The 25,699-nt window shown below is 48.1% G+C and overlaps 1 protein-coding gene across 8 annotated transcripts in view; it reads right to left on the bottom strand.

Moving 5' to 3' along the window:
- FLVCR2 (FLVCR heme transporter 2) overlaps positions 1-25,699 on the bottom strand; it is a 57,669-nt gene that overhangs the window by 22,545 nt on the left and 9,425 nt on the right. For all 8 annotated transcript variants that reach the window (XR_006281939.1, XR_006281943.1, XR_006281941.1 and 5 more), the window contains exons 2-4: positions 8,497-8,638; positions 4,853-4,993; positions 294-361 (exon numbers count right to left, since the gene is read on the bottom strand). Coding sequence is in view for 3 of the 8 variants with exons in the window: in XM_038405903.2 (XP_038261831.1) it covers positions 294-361; positions 4,853-4,993; positions 8,497-8,638 (351 nt within the window). In the remaining 5 variants the exon portion in view is untranslated. The remainder of the gene's footprint in view (positions 1-293; positions 362-4,852; positions 4,994-8,496; positions 8,639-25,699) is intronic.

Raw genomic sequence — 25,699 nt, 5'->3', positions numbered from 1 at the left:
GGTGCTGTTGCACTGTGCCCTATACAAACTTTCTTTTGACAGGTTTCAGAGTAGCAGCCGTGTTAATCTGTATTCGCAAAAAGAAAAGGAGTACTTGTGGCACCTTAGAGACTAACAAATTTATTAGAGCATAAGCTTTCATGAGCTACAGCTCAATGCATCCGATGAAGTGAGCTGTAGCTCACGAAAACTTATGCTCTAATAAATTTGTTAGTCTCTAAGGTGCCACAAGTACTCCTTTTCTTTTTTCTTTTGACAGCAATGCTATAGGAGAGCATGTCACAGGTACTTACTGGATAGTTCTGGATCACCATGCGGTTTAGCAGAGTGGACAGGGCATAGAAGCAACCAGTGTTCAAACCTGAGAGGTGGATAAAAACACAGCACATTCACAGCCTGGGTGGAGAAAGGTTGGGGACCTAGAGAGGGCTCCACTGAGTGTGGATGTTCTAATCCAGAGACGCGGAAGAGACCCAGGCATCAGGCACTGAGAGTGTGAGCACAGTGTTTTACAACGGGGCTGGGGAGCCTGCAGAACAACTGGCTGCCTTCGCCATGTCAGCTAACAGAGGAGCTACATCTGGAGGGAAGGTGAGGGGCTGTTGGGCCGGCCAAGGCGAGTTATATCTCAGCTCAGTGAGTGGGTCGAACCCTGCAGTCTCAGAGTTGCTCCTTATCTGAGTGGAGGAAGGTCGCACACATTTTTAGAGCTGATAGGGGGCTCAGTGGATCCAGGCCCCAGCACCTCTAGTACAATCACTCTTCTCTACCCACTGGGTGGCACAGCTCACAAATGAGCTCTCCTGACCTCCACTGCCCTAGCATGACAGCCGCAGAATGACTGGCCCGGGTTATGTTGGGGTCAGAAAGCTGCTCACAGCCAGACTCATTCTTGACTGAACTCATTTACCACCTACTCCAACCAGCCAAGAGAGAACTCCAACCTCGCACCCAGATTAGTGCTGGGCTGGCAGGGCCTCACTTGAGGAGCTCAGATCCAATTAACATTGCAATGCCAAGGCCAGTGACCTAGTGTGAGCTGGAAGAGATGTCCCAGCTGGAGGCTTCCTCACAAAGGGGAACGCGCTCACTCCCCACAGCAATAGCCTGAGGAAGTGGGCTCTTCCGGCCAAGAAGTCCTAGTAACTGAGCAGGAGCTAAGCAGTTTGCTGAACAGTAAGAGCACCTTCCCAAGCCACTATGGGCTCGTGTACTTGGGAAAGTATGATCAATCACACATAAAGATCACTGATGTCTTAAAGAGATGATAATTCCAGTATAACCCTACCCCAGTGTGGACACTTTATTCCATTATAAGAGTCGCTTTGCTTTAGTTTAAACCCCTTCCCAATGGATACAAGCTACACCAAAAAAGCCACCCTTACACCAGAATAAAAGTGTCCACACAAGGGGTCATATCAGTATTACTCTACTGATTTAATTTCTCACCATAGGTTAAGCTGAAAAAGCTTTCCCATGTGGGCAAAACCCATAATGGTCAATTCAATCCTCTTCTCAGAAAGTCATTCACATTTGCAGCTGGTTTCTCTTTAAGGCTTCAGTGATCACTGTGACAGTGGGTGGGGATCATAGGTTCCACCAGTCACAGACCACACATCCCTGTGCTCGGGATAAACAAGGTTTAAAGTCCCCGTGTTCAGATATCAGCAATCCTTAAAACCCAGTCAAGTGCAAAATTCCCACACCCTCATCCTCTCTCTCTCAAAGCCTGAGTGAACAGCAGGAAGCACCCCAGGGCACAGCAGAAAGGAGGAGCATAGTAGCCCGAGCACAGGATGGGGAGACAGGAACTTCTGAGCTCTAATCCCAGCTCTGACACTGACTCCACCTCTGCAACCTGCACAAGTCACTTCCCCTCCCCATGCTTCAGTTTCCCCCAACAGTAGAGTGGCAACACCCTCACCACACACATCAACGTTTATGAAGCGCTTTGACCTCAAAAAGCCTTGAGTGGTGCGGCAGCAGCAGCAGCTAGAGGGAAGTTCACATCTCCCCCATGTCCATCCTCTGCCAACACATTGAACTAGATCATGGTGAGGAGTGTGGTACAAGGATCTAACTAGAGTAGAATATATCCAGCAGACAGACACACATAGCTGCAAGGGAGACTGAGCCAGATTGAATGGCATGAACTCCTGAGAGGCATGGCAGCAAAGGAGGGGATCAGCATATTATCAGTTCTTGACATGCTCTCTGGACAGGAAACACCCATCCCATTCACTCCAAAAGCCACCTAGTGCAACAGTGAGTTCCAGGTAGGTCAGTAACCTCCAGAGAGATAAGATAGAAGGGACACCAGGGAAAACTCTGCAATGGGAGCTGGCAGCAGGAACACACCCCACAATGCTGAACCTTGCTCTTCGCAAGATTTGGCCCTGGAAGGAACGCGCAGAGGAATCTGATGAGGCTGTTGCGCACCCATGCATTGCTGCAGCGCTGTAAGTGCTGACAAGCCCTCAGATACACACAAAGCACTTCATTGCTTTGGGCCCTCTAAGTCTCAGTCACTTTATCTTTGTTGTTAGGGAACTGAAAGTCAAGGGAGAGTCGGGCAGGGACAAGTGAGCAGAGGAGAAAAAAAAAAAACACAAGCTAGGAGGAAGATAAGTTGAAGTGTCCAAGTCGCTAAACAGCCTTTTAAAATCCCTCAGTGATTCTAAAGCTGGGGTGGGCAAATTACAGCCCGGGGGCCACATCTGGCCCTTCAAACATTTTAATCTGGCCCTTAAGCTGCCGCTAGGGAGCAGGGTCCAAGGCTTGCTCCACTCCAGTCAGGGAGCCGGGGTCAGGGGCTTGCCCGCTCTGTGTGTACTGTGGCTCTGCGCAGCTCCTGGAAGCAGTTGTATGCCCCGCTCCGGCTCCTATACATAGGGGCAGTCAAGGGGCTCCGCACGCTGCCCACGCCTCAAACGCCACCCCCACAGCTCCCATTGGCCAAGAACCACGGCCAATAGGAGCTGCAGGGGTGGCGCCTGCACACAGGGCAGCGTACAGAGCTGCCTGGCAATGCCACCGTGTAGGAGCCGGAGTGGGGGACATGCCACTGCTTCTGGGACCTGCTTGAGGTAAGCGCCACCCAGAGCCTGCACCCGACTCCCTCCCATGCCCCAACCCCCTGCCCCATCCTGATCCCCCTTCTGCCCTCCGAACCCCTTGGTCCCAGCCAGGAGCACCCTCCTGCACCCCAAACCCTCATCCTCAGCCCCCAACCCAGAGCCTGCACCCCTAATCCCCCCCCCACACACACCTTCCAACACCCTGCCCCAGCCCAGAGGCCCTTCACACACACTGAACTCCTCATTTCTGGACCCACCACAGAGCCTGCACCCCCCCGCCAGAGCCCTCATCCCCTTCTGCACCCCAACCCCCAATTTTGTGAGCATTCATGGCCTGCCATACAATTTCCATACCCAGATATGGCCATCGGGCCAAAAAGTTTGCCAACCCCTGCTCTAAAGGGAGAAATTATCCAAGGAAGATCAGATTCTAAAGAAACTCTTCACACTGAGAGGCCCTTCTCATCACCAGTACTGGGTCGCTCTAATTAGTAACTGATCCCTTCCCCTTCTTCACAATTACATCCACACAGTTTGATGGGCACATCAAGGACAGACTTTCAGCCAGCGTCTGTCTCTGATTTTCTCAGAGGGCATCAGACACAGAACAATCCTGGGACTGTCTCCAGTTCCTTGATATGAAGCTCAGGGGCAGCAGGATGGGAGAGGGGAAGAGAAGGTGCAGTACAGGACTAAGTGATCTGGGAAATGGCAGGAATAACCTGGGACATCTGAGGGTCACTTCTAAAAAGCTCTACTGCACTCCCCAGGGAGAAAGGACTAAATGACCTAGTAGGCCTTTTGCAGCTCCAAAGCGAACATCACACTGTCCCCAGCCCTTGTTAATCACTCAGATGTTCCATTAGTTACTTGTGTTGGCAGAACAACCTGTGAGGGGGCTGGAGATCCCTGACTGTGCTCCAGACTACAACCAGAAGCTTTCCCTATGTTCTGTGTATCCCATTATTTCCTTCTCCTGAGGGTCTTCTCCAACAAGGAGCTTTCTGTTGCCAGGCACCGAGAACAGAGTCAGCCTATGCCAGAAACCATGTCACACCAAGAACCAAGCGTGACACATTCACATCCAGAACAGCTTCCTAGAGTTCCCTGCAGCTGGCTAGAATACATCCTACTGGGGTACAGAGGCCGCTGTTCACAGCTTCGGTGGGTCACTAGAGGCACTGAGCACAGCCAATAGACCATAGCAAAGTCATCCTCCCCTTCTTACTAGGGGAACTGCTTCATCAGATTACAAAATTACAGTGTCAAAAGCAGAACCTGCACCTCACGCCCCCACCATACCCATGCAAACAAATCAAGGAGCCCATTTCCAAGAGTGCTGCAGAGGGAGAAGTGAGCAGCTGACCCAGACTTAGCAGGACAAACACAAGCAGAGGGGACCTTAACAAACTTCCTCCCTCTGGCTTCTTGGGGGTGGGGGTTTCCTGGAGACCACAAGCTATGTCCATAGCCACTCTAGTCCCTCCACAACCCCTCCCCCCTGCTGATTCCATAGGGTCTCTTGGAGGCCACACACTTGCCAAGAGTTTAGCAGCTCTTCACCCATATTATAACTGAGCAGGTTATTCCAGATAATGACTTGCTCCCAGATCTGCCTGGGGGAGGGACTGTGAGCAAGGAAGATGCTTCTCCTGCTAGCAGCCCAGGCCAGATACTGGTCAGCACTGCCAAGGGAGGACCCATTCTGGCACACACAGTAGCAGGTAGATCTCTGCCTTCACCTATCACTTAGCAGAGCCGAGACTGGACCTTACCATAGGTGACTATCAGCAGGACAAAATTGGTGTTGCGGAGCAGCCTGAGGATGGACTGCACGTAGGAATATTCCTCAGGTGGCTTCAACCGGATCAAGGCCTGGGCCCGGCTTGGGGGAAACGGGGGCTTCTCCCGGAACACTGGAAACAAACAGAATGGACCTGTCAACAACAGGGCCTCAGGGAATCCGGGCCCAGAGAGTTGGGGAGATGTTGTGGCGTGAGGCAGGGAAACCAAAGTTTATAAAAACACACTCCTCCCTGGTGCTCTAACCTTCCCGTGTCAGCTTCCTTATGGATGCAAAAGGAAGGAGTGCCTCTAAGATAAAGCAAAAACAAAGAGGAGTCACATTGCTTTTGCCGATACAGACTAACACAGCTATCACTCTGAAATCTAAGATAAAGGAAACTCCAGCACCACTAGCCTCTACCCACAGAGGAGGCAGCTGGAAAACTCATTGCCTGTCAGCTGAAATTTTATAGCTGTTCAGTGCTCAGCATTGGGTTGCCAACAGTCTAATCGCACAAACCCAAACACCCTTGCCCTGCCCCAAGGCCCTGCCCCTGCCCAGTCCCTTCACCGAGGCCCTGCCCCCCACTCACTTCATCCCCCATCCCTCCGTCGCTCACTATCCCCAACCCTCGCTCACTTTCACCCGGCTCAGGCAGGGGGTTGGGATGCAGGAGGGGGTGAGGGCTCTGGGAGAGAGTTTGTGTGCAGGACGGGGCTCAGGGCTGGGGCAGGGGATTGGGGTGTGGGAGGAGTTTGGGATACAGGGGGGTTCAGGACTGGGGTAGCAGGTTGGGGTGCATGACAGGGTGCAGGATCCAGGAGGCAGTTTGGGTGTGGGAGGGGGCTCAGGGCTGGGGTAGGTGGTTGGGGTGTGGGCTTCAACCGGACAGCATTTACCTTGGGCAGCTCCCGGAAGCGACCGGCATGTCTGGCTCCTAGGCTCAGAGGCAGCCAGACAGCTCTGCATGCTGCCCCTGCCTGCAGTCACCACCCCTGCAGCTCCCATTGGCCGCAGTTCCCATCCAATGGGAGCTGGAGAGTTGGCGCTCGGGATGGAGGCAGCATGCAGAGACCCCCTGGCATCCCCTGCACCTAGGAGCCAGAGGGACGTGTTGGTCACTTCCAGGAGCCATGTGGAGCCAGGGCAGGTAGGGAGCCTGCCTTAGCCCCTCTGTGCAGCCGACCTGACTTGTAGCGGCCTATTAAAATCTCCTGGATTGGTTTCAGTAGCCACTGGGAAATCGATTCTGGGAGACTCCAAGCCAATCCGAGAGGGCTGGCAACCCTACTCAGCAGTGGTGCCAGCCACAGAGGGCTAACAGACCTATTAACATCCCTGTCTACACAAGGCAATAAGCTGCCAACTTCAAAATATGCAGTTGGGCGTGACAGAGCGAGAGAGATGTTGGAAATGAAAAACATGGCCAACCCAGTGCTCTAAGGTGAAAGCTGTGCTGTGCCACATTCCACTCCAGGCCCCAGGCTCTCACTCACTTCCCTTGGTGGAATAGTGTTCTGCTCTGCTAGGTCAGAGACCTGGTTTTCATTCCAGGACCAGGCTTGTCTGGCCAACCTCCCTAGAGGTGGTTATTTATATTAGGGGAGCGCCTAGGAATCCCAACCAAGGAACAGGGTCCCTCTGTTCTAGGTGCTGTATAGACATAGAATAAAGATAACAGTCCCCGCCCCACAGAGTTCTCAATCTGTATGTTAGGCAGGGCACAACAGGTGGATGAAAGATGAATGGGCTGAGGGGCGATGAGGTTACAATAAAACAGAACTCAACATGTCTCAGATTAGTGCTCTGCTTTGCCAGGCTAGAGACCTGGCTTCCATTCACTCCCCTGGATGGCTTTGTAGCTGGGGAGGGGTCTCTCACCTCTAATCTAATGATTTACCAGGCTTCATTACACCACTCTCTGCCCTTAATCCCTTCTCCCAGCCACCCATTACTGGCTTCTCCCCTGCCAGCTGGGCACAGCGTGTTCCTGTACCATGGCATAGCCCTCTGTTCTCCCCTGAGAGGGGAGCACCCACAGGGCATCTCCAGCTCTCCAGGGACTGATCCCAGCACCCTGTCTGCATACATTGCCTGCTGGTGCAATTTCTAGGCTGGCTCTGACGGGCCCTACTCATTCCAGGGACTTCAGACAGGCTGACAAAGGCTGTAGGGGATAACTTGATTTCATATAGATTTTTGCACTGTGCTTATCACCTGATCACCTTTCAGGAGCACATTAAGTAACATGACCATCATCTGTCACATGTTGTTTCTTCTCTTATTCTCTCCCCATGAGAAGAAGCATGTGCAATGGAGTGTTTTGTTTTGGTAGGACTTTAGGGCTTGTTTGTTGTTGTTGTTTTATAAAATATACATGTTGTTCTGTATATATATTAGAGAAGACTGGTTGAAGAAGTATGCTTTGCACTTAGAGTGGAAGGCTGGGGAGGTTTGAGATGGTCTGGTGGACTGCTAACAGTCTTCAAATATGTTACGGGCTGTTATAAAGATGAGGGTGGCCAGTTGTTCTTCCTCATCCACTGAGGACAGCAGGACAACAAGCCAATTGGAAGCAAGGGAGATTTAGGTTAGATATTAGGAAAAAAAAACTTTTCAACTATAAGGGTAGTTAAGTTCTGGAACAGGCTTCCAAGGGAGGTTGTGGAATCCCCCCCTCATTGGAGGTTTTTAAGAACAGATTAGACAAACACCCATTAGGCATGGGCTAAGTATACTTAATCCTCCCTCAACATGGCAGGATGGATGAGATGACCTCTCAAGGTTCCTTCCAGCCCTATATTTCTATGATTCTATGGTCCTTAGTTTTTGTGGGAATTCATTCCACAGTCTCAGATCAGCCCCCCAATAAAGCTCTGTCTCCTGGTCAGATGAGAAGACCCTTAATGTAGAGTGTTACATTGTACCAGAAGAGCAGAGCTGTCAACCACAGTCTTCACCTCAGAACTTTATGTGATCTTTTAGATATGCTAGATCCAGGTGATGCAGTGCCTCCAAGATAAGGACCAAGATCTTGAATTTGATCTGAAATTCCATGGGAGAGCAGAGGACAGATTTGCTCATGTTGGCTTGTGCTGCTGAGAAGACATTCTGCAGTGTTCTGTACTAGTTGGAGTTTCCTAGGTGCTGAAGACTTCATACCCAGGTATATCACATTGCTGTAGTCCACCTGAGAAGTGAAGGTGTGAATAACTGAGGCCAGGGCATCATCTACCAGGATGGGATATAGTCTCCTCGCCAACTGAGAGATTAGAAAGCTTGCAGATACTATGTGAGAGCTAAGTGTTTCAGTGAGGAATCTAAGAAAATTCCTAACTTTTGAACAAACTGACCAATTGGGGGGGTGTGCCTTCAAAGGAGATTGCACCATGGCTGCAAACTCTTCAAAGTGCTTTGCTCCATCCATTGGCATCACCTCTGCCCTTCTCAGGTTCAGCTTTAACCAGCTGAAGAAGTGACCCTGTATGTGAACAGAAGCAGGTGCTATGCTGGGGCACTGCCCGAAATTGCCCCTAGTGGGCTGCCCCATGCCCTCCCTGATATAGAGACCCATAAACACAATCTGGTCCTCTCAGCTTCATCCCTCCCACACATTTACATTTGCCTCCTTACCAATGATGACGAGGATGAAGAGCACCGTTGCCACGGCTGCAATGATGGAAAACATGATGCTGATGTGGTAGGCCAGCTGTTCTGTGTCCTCCAAGTTGGGAACCAGAACGGGAGGGAGAACAAAGCCCACTGCAATTCCAAGCTGAGCAGAGAGATCAGAAGAGAGACAGAATTAGATGGAGAGCGAGGGGGACCTCCTCCTCAATCCAAAGGCTAAGACCACCATCAAGGGACTCAGCTCCAAGATGTGGCCTGCTATCGCATGGTCAGAGGCTGGCCAGGGCCCGTCCAACTTGGTCTTCGAACCAAAAATCCCCTACTCAGTCATCCAACAATCAAAATAAAATAGAAACTAAATACTATTTTAGCAGAATCCACAACATAACCAGTGTGAAAATGTACCCTACTGGCCCCCACAGTTGTAGCAGTGACACTAGCCAACCCCAGCTGCCTTGCTAACTCTGTCAACTTTCCACTGGCTCAAGTCAGTCTAAGAAGTTTAAGCCCAAGAGGAAAGTGAGCATCAAAAGCCACACAAAGGGTTTGAAATCTTTAAGACCAATAACATCCTAAATCCAAAGATGTGTTTGCTGAGCACCAGCCCCTATTCTGAGATGTCTTACTTTGAAAGGCTGTGAGTAGAGGCATCTGAGCCTGGCTATAGTCAGTGTCCAACAAGCATAGCAACCGTGACCTTGGAGTTACTTTATTGGTGGCATTCATAGATACTAAGGTCAGAAGGGACTATTCTGATCATCTAGTCAGACCTCCTGCACAACGCAGGCCACAGAATGTCACCCACCCACTCCTACGGAAAACCTCACCTATGTCTGAGCTATTGAAGTCCTCAAATCGTGGTTTAAAGACTTCAAGGAGCAAAGGATCCTCCCTCAAGTGACCCGTGCCCCTTGCTACAGAGGAAGGCGAAAAACCTCCAGGGCCTCTTCCAATCTGCCCTGGAGGAAAATTCCTTCCCGAATATGGCGATCAGCTAAACCTTGAGCATATGGGCAAGATTCACCAGCCACATACTACAGAAAATTCTTTCCTGGGTAACTCAGATCCCATCCATCTAATATCCCATCTCAGGGGATTAGGCCTATTTACCCTGAATATTTAAAGATCAATTAATTACCAAAATCACATTATCCCATCATACCATCTCCTCCATAAACTTTTTGAGTAGAATCTTAAAGACAGGTAGATCTTTTGCCCCCACTGCTTCCCTTGGAAGGCTATTCCAAAACTTCACTCCTCTGATGGTTAAAAACCTTCGTCTGATTTCAAGTCTAAACTTCCTGGTGGCCAGTTTATACCCATTTGTTCTTGTGTCCACATTGGTGCTGAGCTGAAATAATTCCTCTCCCTCTCCTGTATTTATCCCTCTGATATATTTATAGAGAGCAATCATATCTCCCCTCAACCTTCTTTTAGTTAGGCTAAACAAGCCAAGCTCCTTAAGTCTCCTCTCATAAGACAAGTTTTCCATTCCTCGGATCATCCTAGTAGCCCTTCTCTGTACCTGCTCCGGTTTGAATTCATCTTTTTTAAAGATGGGAGACCAGAACTGTACACAGTATTCCAGGTGAGGTCTCACTAGTGCCTTGTATAATGGTACTAAAACCTCCTTATCCCTACTGGAAATACCTCTCCTGATGCATCCCAAAACAGCATTAGCTTTTTTCATAGCCATATCACATTGGCAGCTCATAGTCATCCTATGATCAACCAATACTCCAAGGTCCTTCTCCTCTTCCATTACTTCTAATTGATGCGTCCCGAGCTTATAACTAAAATTCTTGTTATTAATCCCTAAATGCATAACCTTACACTTCTCACTATTAAATTTCATCCTATTACTATTACTCCAGTTTACAAGGTCATCCAGATGCTCCTGTATAATCCTTCTCTGAATTGGCAATACCTCCCAGCTTTGTATCATCTGCAAACTTTATTAGCACACTCCCACTTTTGGTGTCAAGGTCAGCAATAAAAAGATTAAATAAGATTGGTCCCAAAACTGATCCCTGAGGAACTCCACTGGTAACCTCTCTCCAGCCTGACAGTTCACCTTTCAGTAGGACCCGTTGTACTCTCCCCTTTAACCAATTCCTTATCCACCTTTTGATGTTCATATTGATCCCCATCTTTTCCAGTTTAACTAATAATTCCCCATGTGGCACGGTATCAAATGCCTTACTGAAATCTAGGTAAATTAGATCCACTGCATTTCCTTTGTCTAAAAAATCTGTTACTTTCTCAAAGAAGGAGATCAGGTTGGTTTGGCACGATCTACCTTTTGTAAAACCATGTTCTATTTTGTCCCATTTACCATTGACTTCTATGTCCTTAACTACTTTCTCTTTCAAAATTTTTTCCAGGACCTTGCATACTACAGATGTCAAACTAACTGGCCTGTAGTTACCCAGATCACTTTTTTTTCTCCTTTCTTAAAAATAGGAAATATATTAGCAATTCTCCAATCATTCGGTACAACTCCTGAGTTTACAGATTCATTAAAAATTCTTGCTAATGGGCTTGCAATTTCAGGTGCCAATTCCTTTAATATTCTTAGATGAAGATTATCTGGGCCCCCATTTAGTCCCATTAAGCTGTTGGAGTTTCTACCTCAGATATGATAATATCTGCCTCCATATCCTCATTCCCATTTGTCGTGCTACCATTATCCCCAAGATCCTCTTTAGCCTTATTAAAGACTGAGGCAAAGTATTTGTTTAGATATTGGGCCACGCCTAGATTATCTTTAACCTCCGCTCCATCCTCAGTGTTAAGCGGCCCCACTTCTTTCTTAGTTTTCTTCTTATTTATATGGCTATAAAACCTTTTACTATTGGTTTTAATTCCCTTTGCAAGATCCAACTCTACTCGACTTTTAGCCTGTCTCACTTTATCCCTACATGTTCTGACCTCAATAAGGTAGCTTTCCTTGCTGATCCCTCCCATCTTCCACTCCCTGTATGCTTTCTGCTTCTTCTTAATCACCTCTCTAAGATGCTTGCTCATCCAGCTTGGTCTACAACTCCTGCCTATGAATTTTTCCCCTTTCTTGGGATACAGGCTTCCGATAGCTTCTGCAGCTTTGATTTAAAGTAATCCCAGGCCTCCTCTACTTTTAGATCCATAAATTCTTCAGTCCAATCCACTTCCCTAACTAATTTCCTTAATTTTTGGAAGTCAGACCTTTTGAAATCAAAAACCCTACTTGCAGATTTTTGTTAATCCTTCTGTTCAGTTTGAACTGAATTAGCTCATGACCACTTAAACCAAGATTATTCCCTACAACCATTTCTTCTATGGAGGTCCTCACTACCCACCAAAACCAAATCTAAAATGGCATCCCCGCTATTCGGTTCAGCAACTACTTGATGAAGGAATCCATCAGCTATTGCATCTAGGAAAATCTAAGCCCTATTATTATTACTAGCACTAGTCCTCCAGTCTATATCTAGGAAGTTAAAGTCTCCCGTGATCACGCAGTTTCCATTAGTATTTACTTTATTAAAAACATTAAAAAGGGCTCTATCCATATCCAAATTAGATCCCGGCGGTCTATAGCACACCCCAAGCACTATTGTAGGAGAGGTTCTACTAGTTATCTTCCCCAATGTAATTGACACCACCATGAAAATGGTATGCAGCCCCATGGCATACCCGGTCTCATAAATTGCCAATTTGCCAGTCTTAGAAGGAGAGGGTGGCATTTCCTTTTTCCCCTTGTGACAATTTGGGGAAACTGACGACGCACAATTTACAAATTCTGTTTCAGCTAATGAATTCTCTGTGTGCTTAAACCCTTCAGGTTACCTGTACCGTGTTATTGCTTCATAGTCCATGTACAAAGGAGACAGGAGTGGCATCTGCATTGCTGGATGTGTCGAGTATTAAGAATCTGACATTTGAACAGGTCTGTATAGGCAGTACAATAAATATCCTAAATGTGGCCAAACCAAAAAAACTGATTCTGCCCAGCCAGGCTGGTAACTAAGCAACAGATCACCTGGTATGAAACTGATCTCTTGGGGGCGGGGGAGGGAGACCAGGGACACAGACTGGGACTGCTCTTGGGCACTCTGCCTAGGTAGGTGGAGGGTCCAGGACTCCCCACAGTGGTCTGGGCTCCCTGGGCAGCTCTTACCACTGTCAAGCTCCAGTTTCTGGCCTGGCCAGGGGGTAGGGCCTCTGGGGGAAGAGGAGGAGCAGGGGGTGCAGCGCTCCTGCATGTGTCTCGCTTTTGCTTTTTGAAAAGATGGTCACTCAAGGCGAGATTCCATTTCTGTGAAAGGGTAACAGAAAGGCTGTGCCCAGGAAGTGTGCCAGAGAGACCAAGGAAAGACAAAAAGAACAGGAGTACTTGTGGCACCTTAGAGACTAACAAATTTATTTGAGCATAAGCTTTCGTGGGCTACAGCCCACTTCATCGGATGCATAGAATAGAACATCTAGTAAGAAGATATATATATATACACATACATACAGAGAACATGAAAAGGGAGAGTAAGAAGCTAATTAATTAAGATGAGAAAGACACAGTGCTGGAGCCTACCTAAACCAAGGGAGGCTTAAAAGCGCATGGGCCCAGTGTGTTGGGATCCAAACGCAGCAGCCTGGTAGGTCCCAGAAAGGGGAGCTTGACTAGGGCTATGACACATCCCATAGCAACCCCTTCTGGAAAGGGCTGAGATGCTCTTACCCTTATAGCAGATCAGGCTTACAGCAGTAGACCAAGTACTCGCAAGTATCTGGGACTAATAGTGACACCAGCCTAAAATGCCCTCCTCGAGGAAGAGAGAGAAATCAGCTGTTTTGATCCAAACGCCTGAGCCCTTGTCTAATAAAGGAGGAATCAAAGTGCACTCAGTATGTTTGTGGCTGCCTGCGAAAGCTTCTCTTTTATCTACATTTCATTGCATGCAGCTATGTTGCAACTAAGGCTCAGCTCCCACTCCTCCAGCTTTGAGTGCCAGTGCTTTTCACCCCTTCATCTCTTCCACGACATCATAAAAGAGTGCTTAGGGACAGCCCAACTCTTGCCAGTTCCCAGAGAGAGGTTATTTACACACACTCCCCTGTATGGGGCAGAAGTGGTTACTCACTTCAGTGTTGCACTAAATTTCTCCATTATCTTGTTTTCAAGGTAAAAAAAAAAAAATTGTAGGTAGTAACAGACTCGACCAACCACACACAAGGCTTTCTAGGGAGCTGCAGAAAGAGAGCAGCTTTCTCACACTTGCCTGACACATTTCCAAATCTCTTCTGAAGCCTGAAGCATTTGAATGTGACTTAGCAGCATCAAATTAACCAGAATGGTAGAAGCAATGAAAAATGCACCTCCTTCTTCCTACCCAACCCCCATTATTCATGCTTTACCATCACCAACAGAGCATCCACAAACCCATCCTCACAGTGGGAGAGGAAGCAGGAGCTATGAAAAATATGGAAGCGAGGGGGCATTCAAGCTAGGGCAACTTCCTTGTTATAGAGAAATGCATTTATTATCATCATCATCAGATAGTCTCTTCTCCCAGTGCAGGGAACCTTATTAAGTGTTGACCTTCCCCACCCCAGTCATAGAAGGATCATCACAACAAACCTATTAGTTTTGCTGTAAACTTCTAGCTTCCATTGTAACAACAGTGAGCATTTCTATAGACCTCAGTATCTTCACAGTCCTCCATTGAGAGGGTCAGCTAGTATCACTATCCCCATTTTACAGACAATGAAGGAGAAGCACACAGAGAAAAGGGAAAGGGACTTATCCGGGACCACACAACTGTCCACTCTGCCTTCCAGCAAACAAAACTCCCCAGTAATTCATGCTAATCAGATTTTGAAAGTTCATCACTATCAAGGTTTCACACTCCTTTAATGATTATCAGTGTGTTTTGGGATATGTTTTCTTTAAACAGTGTCGGCAGCATCAAGGTTTTCAAATAAATATGTCTGATCTGCCAACACTGTAGTTGGGAAAGGAAAGGTCTCTGCCTTTTATACACCAAACCATTTATCTGCACTCTCCCTCCTCCATGCAAGAGCAAAGAGACCTGGGTCAGGGAAGAATGCTCTGTCCTTCAGAAATTATCTCACTTCAGTGCTGGAACCAGAAACACATTTAACATACAAATTATTAACCTTCACAATGTCTGACCAAGCTCCTTATGTGTCAGGCACTGCCCTGGAATTTATCCTTATTATGGGGCACTGTGGTAAACCAGGGTCAGGACTCCCAATAGGCGTCACTTTGGGGTTCACCTTTACCTCAGGGACGCCAACCAAGGTAAACCAGTGGTTAACTCACTGATCATTAATATTCCTGTGTGATGCATGTATGCAATGGCTATTAAGAGTTATGAATATATGCTGGAATTATAATGAAACTGGGTATGTCAGGGAGAGTTGTTAAACAGGTCTATCCTAAACAAAATGTGTATTTACCTCAGTTCACATATAAGCAGTAAACACACCTATCAAGCTAACAAAGTATGGGAGGCAAACTTCACACTAACAAGTTGGGAAGAGGACATCATGGTGTCTACACCGAACAGGAGAGAGAAGAATGGTCTGGGTTTTACTTGTCAGAAGAATCCATTCAAAGGTTTACAGATCTAGAAATACAGGGTGCTGCACCTTAAGTGATAAGCAACTGAATTAACTGATTGGTTCAATAAAAGATATTCCCTCACCCACCTTGTCTCTTGAAGCAAAGTCATTCAACTTTGGGAGATGTAGGCAAGGATACAAAGCCATTTTAGGCATCCATCACTAAACAGACACAGGAGGCCAGAGTTCTTGCAAGCCAAAAAAGATGGGTCCTTCAACCAAGTGGGGGTTGAAGTCTCTGGAACTGAACACAGGTGAGACACCTGCTTAGGCAAAGATCTTTCAGCTAAGAAGACAAGGGAAGCCAGCACCTTTACTTTTGTGGAAGGTCAGGACAGAGAGAAAGTCAGCCATGGTTGACTAAAGAATGACGACTGGTGAGAGAAAGCATCTTGAACAAAGCCTGTATCTGGCTAGATTATGTTTTAGACTTTTAGCAACATATTTCATTTTGTTTTACTTTTAATTCTTTCTCTCTTCATTTCTTATACCTGAAGTCACTTAATCCTATGTATATTCTGTTGTTAAATTTATTTCATTTTTACCATAACCAACTGAGTGCTGGGTTTGAAGGAATGGTGTATTTACTCCCAGGTAAGTTTATAATCTCTGTGTTTTTGTCTCTTTACAGGAGCAACGAACCTTACTATTTCTCTGAGCTCTTCACAAGAGGCCTGGGCACTTCAGGAGATACGATTTGGGGAAAATTCAGGATTGGGAGTATATTGGGGTCACCCTGGAAGTAGTAAACAAGGCAGGTGTAAGCTGCTGAGGGGCTGTACACAGGCTGCTGGGATCAGAACTGCTGAATCAGAGCTGTCTAGCATACAGAAACTCAGGTTGTGACCAGCATGCTTGGAGGCTAGTTGTGAATGGCCCAGGCTGGGAGCTCCAGAAGCAAACCAAGACACCCACAGTTACAGGGCAAGTGGTGACACAACCCCTTGCTGGTCTGGATTTGAACCCTCATACGGTGACATCTACATCCTATGTTTCAGATACAAGGTTAGCAGAAGAAACACTTACCTGAAGTTAAGTGCCTGATGTTCAGGTATTTGAATATGTTCTTTACCAAATTACAATCTCAGCTTTCTCTTCATTAATTGAAATCACCGTAGGGCTTCCCTGACTGAGCAAGCAAGGCAGTTACACCAAATCCCACCAATGTCATGGAGAACAAGCCATTGTGGAGAGACCTATTGATCCCTGCAATCAGTTTATTTTGTGCTTTTTATGGCTAATGACTTTAGCTTCACACACTTCCAATCTGCCCCCTCAGCACAGTAACATGCCACATAGCTACAGTATTTTTATGAGATTCAGAAAAATTCTAGTGTAATGACACTGTCTCTTAGCCACGCTCCTGCCCCTCCTCAAGATATACACCCAAACCGACTAGCCCTACAAACCCATTCACAGGGGCAGGCAAGTTCTCTTTGGGCCCCCATCGCTTTCCAGACAGGATATGTGAGCCCCCTCCTAGAGACAGCTCCTTTGCTTTATCTCAGATTCGAGGGAAGAAAAAAAAAAAAGATAAGGGGCTAAAGCTGCTTCTTTCTCTCATCACCATTTTATTCTATTTCTGGTAGGGGAGGATAAGCTACAGCCAACCCAGCTCTGTCCATTCACAGAAGAGGGGGGGAAACAATGCTCCTAAACTTAGTTATAGCCCAGCCCCTGTGATTGTCTGTAGACCCGCACACAGAACCAAAAATGTTCATGCCTCAGCTGGTGGTTAAACACCAATTACTGGCTGTATCCAGAAGCTCCACGTTGTCTTTTGTTTCAAATAAATTCATGGGAGAAGATACTTTTTAAAGCTAAAACATTTCCAGCCAGACAGGAGGGACTGCCAGCATAGACACATCAACAGGTGACTACATGGCTCCCAAGAGAACCAGGAGCTGACACACTTAAAAACACAGCCATGGGAGCTGCCCATCTTTCCAGACCAGGTTCTGTCCTTCCCCTCTTCTCTTAGCCCTGTCACTGCAACTGCTGGAGGGGTCGCTACAACTCCCATTCTTCTCTGGGGATGGATTGGATTCCATGGACCTCTTGTTGGCTTAATAAATTACTCATGGTAGAATTCTGCAGCAAAAATTTAAAAATTCTGTGCACAATATTTTAAAATTCTGCAAATTTCTGCATATTTTATTTGTCAAAGTAATACCGTATAATCATGCCAATTTCAATTATTTTGGTAATTTATTTCAAAATACCTGTCAACAAGTATGTCTGTAACAACAGACAACAAAACAGGTTCAGGAAATGTTTTTTGATAAATAGATTCCTTACAAGACATATTAATACAGAACTTTGAGTAACAATTCATTTAAACTACAGAACTGTATTTCCTGCACCCCTCAGAAGCAGTGCAAAGGCTTGGGGGAGTCAGGGGTAATGGAGTTGATGAGGGAGAGGGAAGTAATTGCTGGGAAGGCACCTGGGAGTGAACCTGGAGGATTGTTGGGTGTGGGTGGGAGCAGTATGGAGCAGTTTTTCTGGGTGGGGATTGTTAAGAAGTTGGAGAGCCTCCCCCATACAGACCTTGGCTGACCCCTAGCCTCTAACCCCATCCCCATGTGTCCCCAAGCCCCCACTCAGCCACCCCCATCCCAGTATGGCCCTGCACGCCCATTCAGCCCCCTCCCCCCTACAAACCCAGTCTGAATTCCAGTCTGTGATCCCCCAACAGCCCCATGTGTTCCACTCTGTCTGTTCCTTCTCTCCCTCCCCCTCCTCCCCCCGCATCCCATGCCTCCTCACCTGGCCCCACAAGCAGGGTGCTGTGAGGAATGCAGCCTCTCCTCCTCTCTATTGGTTGCTAACTGCTATGGCCGGGGAGACGGATGCCTTCTGTTCTGGTACCACAGCAGTCCCTGCTGGGCAAAAGGCATGACTGCAGCACCTCTCCAGCAGAATGTATTTTCTGTAGGGGGTGGGGGAATTTGTGTGTGCACAGTGGTGCAGAATTCCCCCAGTAGTAACAAATATTAACCTCTGCATCTAATGCTTCACCTTGTCCTGTCCTTTCCTGCAAGGGACCAGCAGGGACATAGAGAAGCAGCTCTGAAAGAGTTAAAGTATCCCCATATTGCCCTCTCTTCTCTCAGTTTACAAGCTGTTGACCTTCAGACACAAGGACTTGAACTGAGTTTATACAGCTGCACAAAGAAGATCTAAACAAATGTGTTTACTGAAGGGAACCACAATTTTCCAGAACTGACACCTAGTTCAGAGGGAGATTAATGAACAACAATGATGCCTATTTCTTATCTAGCACTTTCATCAGTAGATCTCAAAGTACTTCACAATTTTAATGTGTTTGTCCTCACAACACCTGTGTGAGGTAGGGAAGAATTATTATTCTCATTTTACAGATTTAATCCCTGTGTTAGCAAAGGGCCCAGTTTATGAGTTAGGCCAAATATATTTTACAAGTTAGCAAGCATGTTTCATTTGCACTGTCTTACTGGGAAGGATGTTCTGTGACTAAAGTACAGAACAGGAGTCAGGAAATCTATATGTTGTTTCTGGCTCTGCCACAGGCTTCCTGCAAAATCTTGGACAAGACTCTTTGCCTCTGTGCCTCAGTTTCCCTCCCTGTAAAAATAAGGATGATGTGACTGATCTACCTGACAGGGTGTGGTGCTGAGATTGTTTGTAAAGCATTGGAAGAAGTTTTTCTGGAAGGCATTGGGATCCTCACCTCTCTCCATAAGGAGGTGCACATGGATACTCAGCTCCTCACCATACTTCCCACCAGTGTCTTCTCGGAACACCATTAAATTCTTTCCAAACATAAAAAAGATGCTTCCCCCAACACCCCAGATACTCAAACATGTTCACTTAAGGGCACTATAAGCCTGGGGAGAGAGCTAGGAGAGAAGAGAAAATAAAATCCATGCAATCCCCTTCTGAAATAGTGAGATGATGTGGTGAGAAGAGTGTTATGTTGTGTGCCTAACCTTCTCTCAAGCCTAGTGTGCAGTCAGTTAATGGGTTCTCAGTCTAGGTCCCAGTGGACAGGTGTCCAAGTCATATAACTTACCAGTCCAGTGGACAACAATTGGCCAACCTTATTGGCAGTCTCATTAGAAAGATCAAGGTCTGAATGGATTGTGAAGAATGAATGTCCCGCTCCTCCTCACCCCATCCATCCCTCCTCATCAGAGTTAAGGGGCACATTGGCAAGGCAGGGGAGGGGAAAGCTGGCATAGCAACAAGTGGTGTCCCCATTATGGGGACAGAGAACTTTAGAGTGTAGGGTTCACAGTGCTGCCCCTTTGACCAGCACAAAATTCATATGAATGCTTTGAATTTTACATAGGTAGTGAGAGCTCAGAGCCAGATATGTCCTGCACAATGGTAACTAGCCTCTGGCCTGAGACACAGGGTAAGATGCCAGGTGACTGATACCCCAGCACACATGGCCTGCTCCAGCCACCCCAAGCAAGGAATATAGAACTCCAACCCCACCATAAATGCTTGTTTCCCCAAGATTGCTCTCTGCATCAAGAGCTCCAGCATCCCTAGAAGTAGCACTATGCCTCAGTTTGTACCTTAAAGCAGATACCAGAGCCCTAATTACATAGGTGTCAGATATGGATTATTTCTCCAGCTGTTGCCCTCACAAAAAGAGCTGAGCATTGCCACTCCCCCAGTGCCCTTCCTAAATCCTCTACTTACACCACAGTTGCCATTGTTCAGCAAACATTGCTCTGTTGTTTTACTGTTTTAAAGCCAAGGTTTGAGGCCGGGGCTAATAATTAAAAAAAAAAAAAAAAAAAAAAACTGTTGCTCTGAATGGGAATTTCTGAGCCAGCAACAGATACAGGCTCTGTTGTCTATAACACCAGACAAGCAGCAATCCTGCCACCTCTCTGCTCCCAGGTGAGTGATTAAAGACATGGCCTGATTCCCACCCAGCTTCCCCCAGGGGCTGGAAATATATCAGCCACTAACACACACATTTTCTTCCAGGGGTGCTGGAATGATGGTTGCTGGGGGTACAGCATCCCCCACAGCTTGAAGTAGTAATAGCAACCAAATGCATCGCTTCCCTCATATACAGGGTTTACAGTCTGGTTCAATGGCTTTCAGCACCCACACTATACAAATTGTTCCAGTGCCTTGCACTCATCCCCTGCCTTTGGGCTGGCCACTGACAAAGAGACTTTCTAGGCCCTCCCATTGGCCCCATCCCACTCACCAGCGAAGGGCTGCCTACTGTCTTACAACTACAGGGGGCTTCTCTTGGCGGGTTGTTACCTGTCACTATCCTACAGGCAGACTAGTAACTTCCAGCAGATACCATGAAATTTCAGGCAGAGCCTCTGCATTGGAACAGACAGAACAGCACAACAGGGAGCACACATACAACTGCTGGGAACAGTTTGCAGACAACACCAGATCTTAGCAATAAGAGTATTTGAAGGCCTCACATTTAACCCAGAATGCCAACATTTCCCCCAAGGAACTTATAGATAAGAGTAGCAACTGCTAGGAAAAAAAACAAACAAACAAACAAACCAACCAGATTATCCCAGTATTTGGCGGGGGACCAGGGGTATGTTCAAATGCATTTAAAAATCATCAATCAGGTCCCATAAAAATGAGATCAGCTTAAAAATCATGATTTTTTAAAATGAACATATTTTGGGTCTTTATTTGCCTTCTGGATTACCAGCTCTTAAGTAGTCACATTTTCAAGCTTTTCTCCACAGCCAAGCAGTTTAGAAATTTAGTTTTAATCTTAGAGGGGGGAAAGGTGAGATTCTCATACTCCCTTGGCTTCAGAAGCTGGGGATTTAAAAAAAAAAAAACCACCCAACTGGCCCAAGTTTCTCAATGAAATAGGGAGAAGTGGCAAGACATTAAAGAATCTACCAAGTTTCAAGTCTGAATACAGTAACTGTTAGTTATCAGGAGACATATAATTTTACAGACCTCTGGAGCACAAGCTGGACAAATAATGGAGTCCTGCTCCAAAGAGCTTGCAATCTAAAGAAACAAAGGAGTACCTCATCCAGGAGCATCTGGTCTGTTCAGTTATGGGCTGAGGGTAGAATCCTTTTACAATCAGAATGAAATGTAGCTCTATACCAGCACATATAAACCAGTGCAAAATACATTGTTCCATTATTACCAGTTACATTTTACAACAGGGAAAATAACGTAGTTTAATTGATCTGGGAATCCACCTCCCTCCTGCCCCCCTGGGGACACATGGGACCCATTCTGGGAAGCATTGATCTAGGACCGCAAAAGGCTGATTCAGTGAGAGGGGAGCCCCTGTATGTGGAGTATGTGGCTCAGGACTACATTTCAATACCCAGACACTTGCTGGAATCAACACCAACCAAACTCTTACAAACAGAGTTCTGCAGCTCCCTAAAGTAACAGATGGAAAAGGGCAGGGGGCTCCTGTAGCACCACATGTAAGTTGGGCTATGTGAAGCTGGATATAATGCAAATACATTACAGGAAATGTATGTTTAGAGGAAACATGATAACACGCAAGACAACCCAGCAGCATCCCAACCCCCACAAAGCCCCCGCTATATGAACTACAGAAACAACAGAAGGTTACAATTGTTGCTAAATTCTGTGGTGGGCCAACCAGGTTGTACCAAAGTTGAACCCAGTAACCTGCTAAGACACTTTGCTTTAATGCTGGTAGAGATCTAAGCTAAACAGTTTCTTAGCCTAGCTGTGACCTGTTTCAGCCACATGCAAGTTCCGCCACCACTGCTAAGCACTATTGTTTTGGCTGCATAGACAGCTGTGCTTGGACTACCTGAAGTAAGGGTACTACACAACCTTTGCTCAGGCGAACGTGTTGCCTTGTAGAGAGGAAAATAGAACGTATTTGGGCAACTGACCCTTTTACCACCACCATCTCCCAAATTACAACCACCACAGAGAGGAGGAAAGAGAGACATTTCTTGGCCGTTGTGACAAAAGCAGTGAGCAGCTAACGGTCTCCTGAGAAACAGTTCAGTCCTGAAGACGAAAGCAGAAGTGGTTGAGGAATGTTGCCAAGCCACATACGGACAGTTCCACAGGCTGGGAGTCGGCACTATGTTCTATGCAAGTCACAGCTGCTCTCAGGATACCCAGCTCAAACACAACACACAATAGCTACAGCTTCTTCACAAATGCAAATCCAGATCCTGGCCTGCACATTAGTGGGGAGCAAAGCAGGATTAAAAATGCAGCACTTGACTGTGTCTGGGGAGCAGGAAGGGAGAAACGGTTTGTTGTGGTTAGGTACTAGACTGTGACTCAGAGCTGGGTTCTGTTCCCAGATCTACCCTATATTTACTTCATGATCTTGGGCATGTCTCTCTGTGCCTCAGTCCCTCCATCTGTAAAATGGGGACAATGGTATTTAATTAGCACTCCAGGGTGTTGGTAAGATACATGCCTTCATGGTTGAAAGATTCTGATATTTTGGAGGGATGGGGGAGAGGAATCACAGACCAAAGAAATAGATCTAGATTAGATAGATAGGCATCACCTGGTTAAAAAGAGGCACCAAGCCCCCTTCCCTAAAAGACACCAAAGATAATCATGTCTCCAAGATGGGCTGTTAGCTTGCAAATGCCTCCTGCCAAAGAAAGTTTCCTGAGTGAGGTTGGTTGAGAGCTGCTCCCAGATGATTGCTTCCCTATTGTAGGGAGATTAGTCCAAAGCAGAGAAATTGGTACCCCAGAATGCTCGGCAGCCTCCTTCATGCCTTGTCTGGGTACTCATTCCAAGCAGGCATAATGCTGCTCTACTCTTCCGCATCTTCATTAAGGCACATATCCAGACAATCACCTCCCCAGTGCCAGGTTTACCATGGCACCACTGGCGCCATGGTGCCAGACCCAGGCTCCTTGGGCGGCAGTAAGGCCCCACCAGCTCTTCTCCGCCCCCCCGCCCACTGCTCTCTCCTGTGGGAGCAGAAGCTTGGTCCTGCCAGCTCCTGAGACTCCTGCTGCAGGGCAGGCTCTGCCCGAACCCACCAGCAGCCAAGCTCCCCACTCCCCTGCCTCTTCCCCCAAGTGTGCCGCATTACTGCCCCTCCCTCTCCTCGGACTTCCCCTGCTGCTGAACAGCTGTTTGCCAGCGCAAGAGAGGGGGAGGAGCGGGGCCTTAGAGTGCTCGGAGGAGGAGGCAGAGAAGAGGCATGGGGGGGGCTTTGGGGAAGGGGGTGGAATCAGGGCAGGGCGGAGCAAAGACGGGGTCCCCGCACTCCTCTACACATACCTCTTCTAGCCCCCTGCCGTGAGCCGCTCAGGACAGGGGGCTGGGAACACCCCCACAATCCCAGCCCATACCCACAGCCCCCTGCCCAGACTCCTGCACCCACCTCACATACCCAGCCTTCCCCACTCCCAATGCCCTGACTCCTGCATACACATTCCTATCCCCACCCCTTATCCTGAGCACCAAACAGGAGCTCCTGCACCACCACCACCACTCCCACACACACACATTCCCACCTGCACCCCTCACACCAAACAGGAGCTGCCCTAGATAAGCACTCCACACCCCAGCCTCCTACGCCAACCCTGAGCCCCCTCCTGCATCCTAACTCCTGGTCAGACCCTGCACCCCCAGCCCTGACTCCTGCATCCCCTCACACACACCCCAGCCACCTGACCTCCGACTCCTGCACCCCTCACACAGTTCCAACCCTGACTCTTGCACCCCTCTCACACACACCCAGCCCCCTGCCCTCCCTGATTTCTGCAACCCACCACACACCCTGTCCCCCACAACCCCCTGACTCCTGCACCCCCACACATCCCCACCTACATCCCTTGCACCAAAAGGGAGCTGCCACAGGTAAGCGCTGTGCTGCCAGCATGCTCCTTCCCCTCAGGGGTGGGCCCATGCCATTTTTTTTTATAAAGCGCTCTTATCCAAAGCACTTTACAATTTAGCTAACAAGTTTAGCTTTACAAGTTAGCTAACAGTACAAACAATATTTGGAAAGATCATTAAGTGGTCCGCCAAGACCCCCAGCAATTTTCAAGTCTACAAGAACAATCAAGGTACCTCACTTTATTTTCATTTACTTACAGGAGGAATATGAAGAAAAAAAGAATGAAAAACAGGGGCTGGGGGGAGATAAGAGAGAATGTTCTTTTTCTTGGCTGGGTCCCAAGAAGGGGCCCCAAAAATGAAGCTGAGCACAGGGCCCCACTAACTCTAAATCCACCACTGGGACTGACTCCTCCCCCACAGCTCCCCACGCCGCAGACAGGGGCTGACCCCCCACTCCTCAAGCTTTGCATGCCACTGCCAAGACAGGGGCTGATCCCGCCCTCGCCCCAGTTCCCTGCACCATTGCCAGGAGCTGGGGCTAACACCCTCCCCACGCTGCTGCCAGTGGCTGGGGCTGGCCCCTAACCCTCCCAAGCTCCATTCTGGCTGGGGCTGACCCCCCAAGCCCTGCTGCCTGACACCTCGCATCGCCACCCCACACACACACGTTCCTCCACGCCCCTCTAGGGGGCGCATCAGACTTTTTTGGTAAACTGGGCTTTTGTTCAATTGTTCTTGCCAACTAATCAGTTGGCAAGAGCAAACGGGATAAATGCCCGTTTTTGTCAAAAAAGTCAGGATGGCTGGGACAGAGCTTAAAAAGGGAACTGTCCAGGCTAAATGGGGACGTATGGTCACCCTATTTACAGGCAAATGGGTCCTGACAGAGTCTGGCCAGGGCAGGGTGTAAACCCTGGCCTGGCTTATCACGCCACTCCCGAGATGCTGGAGTGATTCCCTGCCCTGTTACTGGACCAGCCCCAGCCACACTGCCAGCTCAGCCTGGCAGACTCAGTCAGCTTCTACCAGGCCGGTGAGTGTGGTCAGGGGGTAGGGTATGAGGGAGTGTGTCTCTGGAGGAGGTCTTGGGGGAGAAGGGGCTGCTGGCCAGTGGGGGAATCTCTTGGGGGGCGGTGAGGGAGGTCTGTGTGTTGGGATGCTGGGCAGTGGGGGGATCTGAGTGGTATGCTGTGTAGTTGTTGTGGTGGGCTGTGGAGAAGTACATTGGACAGTAGTGGTGTGGCTGTGTGGGGGGGTGCTGGGCAAGGGTAGTGGTGTGCAGGTCACTGTGCATTTGTGGTGGAAGGTCTTTGGGGGGGGCTGCTGGGCATAGCAGTTCTGGGGGACACTGGGCATAGATAGTCGGGGGCTGTGTGGCATGGCATGGGCCCAGCCCCGAGGGGAAGGAGCATGCTGGCAGCACAGGGCTAGGCAGGCCAGTGTGCATCTGGCAACTGCTGATTTGTATACAGTGCCCTTGCACTGGGCTGGGTGGAGCAGGGCCGGTCCCACCATGTTATGCCCCATTGCCCCTGGCTGGCTCCTTGCTCTGGGGACCAACCTCCCCACATCATGCTCCTTTGGCCCCATGGGGGCCCACAAATATGATTGGCGCCGGACCCACAAAAGGTTAATCCAGCTCTGCACCTCCCAAATCTCTCTGTGCGTTTCCAGTGCACTTATCACCACAGCAGCAAAAGGCCATGGACTCTCAAGCTTGGGTTTACCACAAATGAGCCAGACAAATTCCAGTTAAATCCCT

Source organism: Dermochelys coriacea, chromosome 6 (assembly GCF_009764565.3).
Source record: "Dermochelys coriacea isolate rDerCor1 chromosome 6, rDerCor1.pri.v4, whole genome shotgun sequence".
Taxonomy (NCBI): Eukaryota; Metazoa; Chordata; order Testudines; family Dermochelyidae; genus Dermochelys; species Dermochelys coriacea.
This window is presented reverse-complemented; position numbering and strand designations above follow the sequence as displayed.